General features: G+C 39.2%; 1 protein-coding gene across 4 annotated transcripts; it reads left to right on the forward strand.

Moving 5' to 3' along the window:
• On the forward strand, positions 1-6090 carry LOC111864513 (coiled-coil domain-containing protein 103). 4 transcript variants are annotated; one of them, XM_023851812.2, is made up of 5 exons: positions 1-92; positions 1416-1579; positions 1662-1821; positions 3964-4205; positions 5439-6090. In XM_023851812.2, the coding sequence occupies exons 1-5, from the start codon at positions 90-92 to the stop codon at positions 5599-5601; spliced, it is 732 nt and encodes a 243-aa protein (XP_023707580.1). In that variant the 5' UTR covers positions 1-89; the 3' UTR covers positions 5602-6090. The 4 variants fall into 4 exon arrangements, with proteins under 4 accessions (XP_023707580.1, XP_023707577.1, XP_023707578.1 ...); XM_023851809.2 differs by lacking the exon at positions 1-92 and adding an exon at positions 99-223; XM_023851810.2 differs by lacking the exon at positions 1-92 and adding an exon at positions 162-249.
• The last annotated feature ends 3590 nt before the right edge of the window (positions 6091-9680 follow it).

The following is a 9680-nucleotide window of genomic DNA, read 5'->3' on the forward strand; positions in this document are numbered from 1 at the left end:
TCTCTATCGTTACGATCGTTACGATCGATACCTATGCTGTAATCAAATAGTATACAATGTCTGAAAATTGGAAGTGTTTAGGAAATTAGATGGTGTGTATGTAAGGGGTGAAGTGTTAATTTGTGTTTGATTTTATCAGTAGATGCTTTTAATTGAGATTAGAGGGCATGTATGTGAACAAGTACTTCGAGCATATGAGGGAGATGGAATTAGTTGTACGATAGTATGTTGACAGTTTCTCAGTTTGAGGTTAGAATTATATGCACACACGTCATATTTATGTAGTTATACATATTAGTCCCGAGACATATAAAGACCATGTTACTTCGACTTACCCAACCAAATCAGCCACTGATTTAATGAAGACCATGTAACTTTGACATGGCCAATGAAGTTTCATCTGTTACTGTTACCAGGTGTTATAATAAGGATGGTGTGGATCTTGTCTCATAACCACACTTTAAATACAGATTCTTGTGTAAGGGTTTTATTTAGTCTGTAACCCTGCATAAAACTAAAAATATGCTTTCACACATTTGAATGGGAATGGTGGGCAGGTATGGTAAGGCAAAGTTGTCCCTGTGCGTAATTAATTAAGTGCTGTGCCATGAAAGACACGGGAATGGAAGTGCAGTTCCACCGTTCTTGAGCTTGGACACTAGATGGAGGTGAGTGGTCAGCATCACGCCCAGCCTCCTTACCGCCCCTGAGGGATATCACCCGTGGTACCCATTGGATATTAGGCTGGGAGGGCCTCATAGCTGGTGTGGATCCTATGGAGAAGAGAAGAATCTTACATCTGTTAGGAATCAAATCCCAATCATCTAGCCCATAGCCCAGAACTATGCTGACTGGGCTATCCTGGCCCTTAATGTTGGACAGAAGAGGTGCCAAAATTATATTAGTATTCACTGCATAGGAAATTCAAGTTAATTTTTCATATGTAAGTGTAATTAGTAATAATACCATGAATGTACAATAGAAAGACATAAACCCTATGAATTATCCAGCCATAAAATAGCCAGGGTATGGCCCAGATGGCTCACCTCTGTCTAATAACAAAAGTCAGAGAGTACATGGAGCTAACACATATCCTATGTGACTGTGAGGACATAGCTTATTTAAGATTTTGTCACCTGGGTCAGTTCTTCATGGAACCAAGTGACTTTTATGATGCCCCCATAAATAAAGTCCTACGTTTCATTCAAAGTGTAGGATTAATACAGGGTTAATCCAAAGAGGAAGCACAATAGATCATTGAAGGTCATAGTGTAAGGGCCAGATTTAATGGCCCACCCCTTACACACACAGGAATAACTTCACATTTATTTACCTACAAAGTGATTAACATAACTTCATGATAATTAGTGTTTCATTTTGATGTAGTTTCATTACTATATCTGTTGTCATTTCAGAATCTGTGTGTGGATATGGAAGATGAGGATGATGACACAATCAACTTCAGTGCTCTTGAAACTGAACTTCATGCAGCCTTAGAAGAAGATGCCAAGTACTGGCGAGAGAATGATGCAAAACTTAGAGCTGTGGAACAGAGAGTTGCCACATTTGATGAATTCAGGTTACTTGGCAGTTTATATGTTCATAAACATTTGGCAAATATGCAATACAGTTTTACAATATGTACACTGTGAAACTTGCAGGGACCTGGTGAAAGCATCACATCTGAAACCACTGGATAAACAAGAAAAGCTAAACATCTTTCAGTCCAAGAGAAGCAGTATATGGAATAGCCTTGCTCCTAAAAAGAAACAGGGAATTGAAATGGAAACTACCCAGTCACATTCTCTGAATATGATGCAGGTATAAACTTAATCGTCTCTCAAAAAAATAAAAAATAAAGTAAAGCTATCCCTGTAACAGGCTGTGGAGGCCCATAGGGTTGAGAGATGTTGAGGCTCCCACATTTTCTAGACAATCAGCTCACAATGGTGGTAAGGTTGATAACCTTACATGCTGGCCACCGGTTACCCCCAAGAATATTCCTGGTACTCATTTCTCTTAGAGACTGAGTCGACCCCAGGGCCATAGTGCGACTGGAAGGATTAGGTCAATTGAGAAAAATCCACTGATCTCATCTGGACTTGAACCCGCGACCTTCCAGCTTGTAGCATAGTGCCTCAACCAACTACAACCTCTCAAAGCAATATATATATATATTAGTTTAGCTTTCCCTGTAACAGGCCATGAAGGCCCATAGAGTAGTGAGAGGTCGATGCTCCCACATTTTATCTGACAGTCGGCTCACAGATGGCGGTGAGGTTGTCAGCGTTACATGCTGGCTGCCCTTTACCCCTAGGAAAATTCCTGCTACTCATTTCTGTTAGAGGCTGAGCTGACCCCAGGGCCATATTATGGCTGGAAGGATTAGGTCAATTGAAAAAAGTCCACCTCATCTGGACTTGAACCTGTAACCTTCTGGCTTGTAGCCTAGTGCCTCAACCAACTACGCTACCACGTGTGTAACACACATTTGTTCTCTAGCCTGCATCAATGTGGATTTTAAAATATGTAAATTAAAATGGCACGTGTGGCATCATCAGACCATTACACATACATAAATGTGGAATAGTGTGGCACTAACAAAAGTAACCTGTGTGTAAAATATCATTGATGGATCATCATCATACATTGACATAGACTGTAATATTATTATTAGAAGGTTAATAAATTCTTCTTTTAACATACAATGATAACCAAAATTATCATACCTGAGATCATGTTGAACAGATGGGACTTTTCTTCTGTAATGTTGCCTACCCAAAGTAGGATGTTTCAGACATACTTTTTCTTTGGTGATTAGTAGGTAGAATATATAGCATCAATCACAAACAACCCACCAAGATCACAGTAGATGCTGAAAATGGTGCTTGTAGTTATACGTTCCATGCAGCTGGACTGATTAACTCGTAAGCTCATAAGCTGTTCGCTGATATATTGGGGTCATAGAAAGGTGAATAAAAATGTAAGTAAAGGTTGTAACAGCCTGTAACAGGCCATGGAGGTCCATAGGGTTGTGAGATTTTGATGTTCCAACATTTTCTAGACAGTTGGCTCATAGATAGCAGCAAGATTGTCAGCCCTACGTGCCGGCTGCCCTTTACCCCCAAGAATATTCCTGGTACTAATTTCTGTTAGAGGCTGAGTCGACCCCAGGGCCATAGTGCGGCCGGAAGGATTAGGTCAACTGAATGAAATCCAATGACCTCATCAGGACTTGAACCCGTGACCTTCCGGCTTGTAGCATAGTGCCTCAACCATGCTACCGCGAAAGGTAAAAAGGTAATGTTGTCCCTGTGCTTAACTAAGCACTACGCCATGAAGACGTATGCGGAGTGGATGTATAGATCCACGTATTCTTGACCTCAGTACTAGTTGAAGGTGAGTGGTCAGTTTCACGCCCCAGCTGCTTTACCCCCCGGGGAGAAGAGTCCTCAGTACCCATTATATAGGATGTTGAGTGGACCCCAGAGCTGGTCTGATGACATGGAGAAATGAAAATTCTTGACCATACTGGGACTCTTAACTGCAACCCCTGTTGTCCAGCCCATAGGCAGTTGCTTATACAGGCTACAGTAACCCAACTTACTGGTTTGGCAGTCATATTGTGAGACTGAATATGTGCAGACTGATCTGATGCAAGTAGCACGTGTAACTTCCACCTGAACAGAAGAAGAGTTGCCAACAGGCTCTCAAATAACTTGCCTGTGTAATATTAATGTAAAACTAAATCTTTATGTACAGTATTTGGATTTTTCACAACTGTTTTCACATGACAAAATTATATTAACATACACTGAAATAATTCTTTATATGTATGGTATTTCCATCTTCCTGATTTAGATGCCACATATGTGAGGCATTTTTTTATCAGGAACAAAGCAAGAGATCTTTATTCATTAACTTAAAAACTATTTTAACTGACAAGTATTTTTTTTTCTGTAGCAAGATGATCATGTACCAATGACGACAGTAGAATTTATACAACAGTGGAGACCACTGGATATATGTGATCGCCTGCTGCTCCTCAAATTCACTGGTGCACATAAAGTGGGAGAATTGGTGAAGTCTGAAATACCAGTGGGAATATTAGGGGAGATCTTACAGGCATTATTGGCTTTCTCTTTAAATACTCCAGATATTGTATTTGTCGTCAGGTTACTGGAATCTTTAACAGAAGCAAAACGGTAAGTATTAATTCAAAATCTTACTTTACTAACGAAACACTGTCTCCAACACTAACTATAAATTATTTTTACTGTGTATTTCCTCATATTTTCATTCCATTTAAGATTTTTTTAAAGCAAGAGTTTAAGTATTGTAGTGGAGGGGCAGCTATGATTGGCCCCAAGTTTCAGACCGTCTGCTTCTGTCCTCAAAGTACCCAAATTTAACTGTAAATACTACATATTTTTAGCATTATTTTCCTGTTTACTGTCTTTGTCATCTCTTGCTGTAAGTAAATCATGTACCTAATAATATTAATTGAATGCCTTTGTATTGTCAGTAGTTGTGAGTTTTATAAAAGGAAGTAAAGAGGATGTTATAATTTAAAATATTGATTATGGTCATGTGAGTGTTTTTAGTGTGTATGCTTGGCATTGTATCGATGCGAGATGTAATTGCGAAGGAAGACCCAGGCTCTTAAATTGAACCTGGACCCCCAAAAGCCCTCTATGCTAATGATTATCACTAAGCTATCACTGTTAGGAGGCCATGAAGACCCACAGAGTTGTGAGACACTCAGGCTCCCCCATTTTCTCTAGACAATCGGCTCATAGATGGCAGTGAGGTTAAGTCTTACGCACTGACTGCCCTTTAACCCCCAGAAAGATTTGTGGTACTCATTTCTGTTAGAGGCTGAATCGACCCCAGGGCCATAGAGTGGCTGGGTGTGTTAGGTTAACTGAAAAAATCCACCTCATTGCGACTCGAACCAACAGCCTTCCAGCTTGTAGCATAGTGCCTCAACCAACTGCGCAACCGCATGCCGCACACTAATGATTATAAGTACTAAAAAGGAACGTTTTTCATTAAAATCTGGCTACCATTCTCCTATCTGGATACATAAATTATGGTTGGTTGTCCTGCCGGCACTTTTTCTTTAATTCCATTGCTAACAAATGACATTCAGAAAATTAGAGTAAATACTGGGGCAAACAATTTATTACTGCCTGGCTTTTATTTATACTGTATAATCCCCCATATCTTATATTTAAGGCGAGGGGTGACCAATACAGCCCTTTTACCTTAGGGTATGACACCAATGTCTGAGGTCACTGTGTTTTAAAGAAATAGTAGTATGGTGCCCAGGCACTCAGAAAGGAACTGGGATACCACACTGGTTACATTACAGCTCTGCTCTACTGTAATGTTATAATTGCATTAGATAAAAATTACAAAAGATGTGTATTTTCCAGGTTTAATCTAAGCCTTCAGTTTTTGAGCTCTGTAGAGAAAGAAACATGCAGACAGTTGATGGAGAAGTTAAGCAGTAGTTTCCAGAATCGCCAACAAGATCTGGCAGAAGAAGGAATCACAGAATGGACTGTTCTTGAGCTCAAAAATAAATATAAAGTGTAGGATCACTGCAGCACACAGTCACAAATTTTACATTCAGAATTGGGTACAATACTTCTGGTATTATCAAGTACTCCGATGTTAGTTGAAATGTCTTGCTAAATGCACTGACCACCTGTGGAAAATCAGTCACAACAATCTGATTTTTTTGTAGTGCAGATCCCTTTGTGCTTAGTGCTCACACTGCTTTTGTGTTACACATTCCTTCCATGCACTTCAGCTACTGATGATCAAGGAATATACAGCAGAAGTGAAGCTCACACTGGAACCCACCTCAAGCTGCACAGCAATTATAATCATAATACATCAGTCTAGCCTTTGGTTCCTGGCCAGCTTTAATCCCTTCACTGTTGATAAAAACATGTTCATCATATGTGTTTCATATTAGTCCTAACAGTCAGAATTTTGACGTGCAGCATTTTAATATAAAAACGTAAACTTGTTCCTGAGCTTAATTAAGCATCATGCCATGAAGACATAGCGGAATGGAGGTATAGCTCCATCATTCTTGACCTGAGCACTAGATGGTGGTGAATGGTCAGTTTCACACCCCTCTGCTTTACCCCCCCGAGGAAAGTGCCAGTGGTACCCAATGGATAGGAGGCTGGGTAGGCCCCATGGCTGGTCTGGACGCTGTGGAGAAAAGAAGAATCTCGCACTGGTGGGACTTTATCCCTGGCCATCGAGCCCGTCACTGTAATGAATGAGCTATCATGGCTTTTACATCTTAATACTGCACATACAAATAAAACATGCACACAGAGCTTGAGAAATACAACTGAAACATACTAGCCACTTAACAAAATTCACTTACCCATAGTGTCACATTATGATTCATACCTTTACAGAACATATTCAAAAGTTGCCATCGCACAACAGCAGCAGTACATTTTTTATTTTCTTTCCCTCCTTGCAAGTAAAAGTATCCCTGTAAGAGTCCATGGAGGCCCATAGGGTTGTGAGATGTTGATGTTCCCACATTTTCTAGACAATCAGCTCATAGATGGCGGCAAGGTTGTCAACCGTCCTTTCCCTCTAAGAATATTCCTGGTACTAATTTATGTTAGAGGCTGAGTTGACCCCAGGGCCATAGTGCAGCTGGAAGGATTAGGTCAATTAAAAAAATTCAGTGACCTCATCGGGACTTGAACCCGCGACTTTCTGGCTTGTAGAATAGTGCCTCAAAGAACTACCCTACCGCGTGTCCCGACCTTGCAAGTAATAAATCATTTGATTTATTAAAGTTTTAACATGTTTAGATTAAGGCTAAAAATGGACTCATCACATGTAAATAAGCACAAAAATATTTTTACATATCCAATGAATGAAGCTTCTTACACATTTGGAACATCCACAAATGTGGTTGCAGGGAAGTTCCTGCCTGAAAACCACTGTTCTACAGCAGCACTTCCTGACAAGTGGTTTCTCTAAGGCTTAATTTGGGACAGTCTGCAGATATACAGAGGCCATGAAAAGAAGTCCCATGTATTGACTCCTCTCCACATCTCCCTCAAGCTGCTATGCTTTCCTGTATTCCTTTCAAGTCATATAGCCATTCTATCTGGTAATAACATGGGCTAGTGACCAGTGTCTTGGGCTTGTTAAAGTAGGCAAAAGGGACTGTATGCAGAAAATGGGAAGTCTTTGAGCACCCATAACCTCACCATCCATGGGGCATCTTTCCACACCTTCAGTATAGTTAGTGCTGTATGTATTTTACTACAGATGGAAAAATTAATATGATGTTCAAAGTGAAAATAAGGCTGCAGACAAATAAATAATCATGATATTTTGAAGATAGTCTTTGTTTCTGTAGGAATATGATGGCAAATATGTGAGATTTGTGACCTCTTAAATTATGTTGTTTTTCTTGTGCAAAGTTTGTAATTTTGAATGTGTAATGTTGGTGATGACACCGACTTCAATAATACATAAATATGTTTGTTTCTGTTTTGTTAACCCGTTGCCGTGGTTCGTCGTGTATGTTTCGTCAGGGATTTAAATCGTCTGGGGGGGTTCGTCGTGTATGTTTCGTCCAGCTGCACACCTATGTTATAACGCCCATAATAATTGATGGTTTTGCTGTAGATTGTTAGATTTTTCGCTGGCCTGTTGTCACAAGAACAGAGTATACTAAGCCAACGAGTTNCATGTATATCCTATCTGGTGAAGTAATGCCAGTTTTGTTGAGGGCGCTACTGTGTGTTCATGACTACTATGCATGGCTTCAGATGGAAGAAGAGAGGGCAAGGCAGAGAGGTTGCATGCAGTCTAGGAAAACATCAATAGTACCTACATTACCAACTACCCAACAATATATCAGTATATAAAACAAAACAAAACAAACCTGAATTCTGGAGACAGATGGCATAATATTCATAATTTTATCAGCCATGACAGTTCAAGTGTTGGTAGGCACTTCATCTACTGTCTTTCATACTGCCTTAACTGCCACTGACCATGACAGCATTGCTTGCCTTTATCATCATCTTCATCGCTGTTCACAATGTCCTTTTTTTTTCTCTCCATTTTTCCTTCCTATTTTCCTCCATTAATGCATCCCAGTGTCAATAATCATCTTACAGAGTTTTAATGAAACCGTGGGCCTTTGTTCAATCTACCCCTCCCCCTTCATTGACAGACCTCATCATTTTCTTCACCACAGAGAGGGAAAGTATTGATATTTTTAGCAGCTCTTTTCTGCTTTACCAAGCTTCATAAGAATTCAAGTGAATCAATATCATGGTACAGTACAATCCTATCTTCTTCAAAATTCTATCAACTGTGCACACAGGCTTCTGCTAATTCCATTTCACAGTTTAGAATAGTTCCTGCTTAGTCATGCATAAATCAAACACTAATACTGTGGCTTTAGAACCACATGGAATCTCTTACAAAACGTGATGGTGGAACGTTCACGATGTGTATTTGTACCAACCGTCTTACAGTGCATACAATTTCACCTTTCTCTTCACTACATGTTTTGGCACTAATGTGCCATCTTCAGGTGTGGTTTTATTTACATCAGACCATTGCACTGTATGCCATCATGTCTCATTTATAAAATGATTAAAATGTATATATGTCATGTATAATAATAAAGTTTATATATTAAAACTTTTCAAGATTTATCATCTATACGTCGCACTTCAAATTAAAATGTATTAAACACTATAAAACCACACGTAATAGGTAGAAGTCAGAACATGGTATTAATGAGCAACATTTTCACGTTGCAGATACAAACAAGAATATAGGAAGAGTACTCCCATAGGAGAGGATTGACGTAATTTGCAAAATTTGAAGTGCGACGTATAGATGATAAATCTTGAGAAGTTTTAATATATAAACTTTATCATTATACATAACATATACACATTTTATAAAGGAGACATGATGGCATACAGTGCAATGGTTTGACATAAATAAAACCACACCTGAAGATGGCACATTAGTGCCAGAACATGTAATGAATGTGAATCAGTGCAACAGGACGCTAAAATATAACATTATTAACGTGATGGTGGAAGTTTAACTTTCTTGGACAGTATGATGAATTTTGTAGAACAGTAACACCTGGAAGAAAGACTGGAAATAAGATGCTCCTGTAATCACTTATTATAATTTTAACTCTTCATTTCATGGTAGTAATCTTCAGATTTGGATTTATAATCATATATGAGTTCTACCCTTTCAGTGAACCCCATTTCTCACACTGCACAAACAGCTGCTGCTCAATGCCCATCACTTTCATTCATTGCAATAGCTAGAATTTCATCATGTTGCCAGCACTTCTTTAATCATATAATGGTATGAAGTGCTGTCTCTGTAACAACTGGTATTTCTGAGGCCCTCTGTCATTTCTCAGGGCTCGCAGAAATGTTTCATTAAGAGGAGTCACATATTCTTACATGTCTGAAACCACCTTTTACAGTTCTCCAAAAAATGTATTTTTTTTTGCCCTAAAAGTGGATCTTCTCTTTAATGACATTAAGAAGTTTGTGCAGAATAGGAATCTCGCTTCTCCCTTCATATTACTCTACAATGGTTCTGCGCACAAGACATTTATTGAACTTTCAGTT

Source organism: Cryptotermes secundus, unplaced genomic scaffold (genome assembly GCF_002891405.2).
Source record: "Cryptotermes secundus unplaced genomic scaffold, Csec_1.0 scaffold948, whole genome shotgun sequence".
Lineage (NCBI taxonomy): Eukaryota > Metazoa > Arthropoda > Insecta > Blattodea > Kalotermitidae > Cryptotermes > Cryptotermes secundus.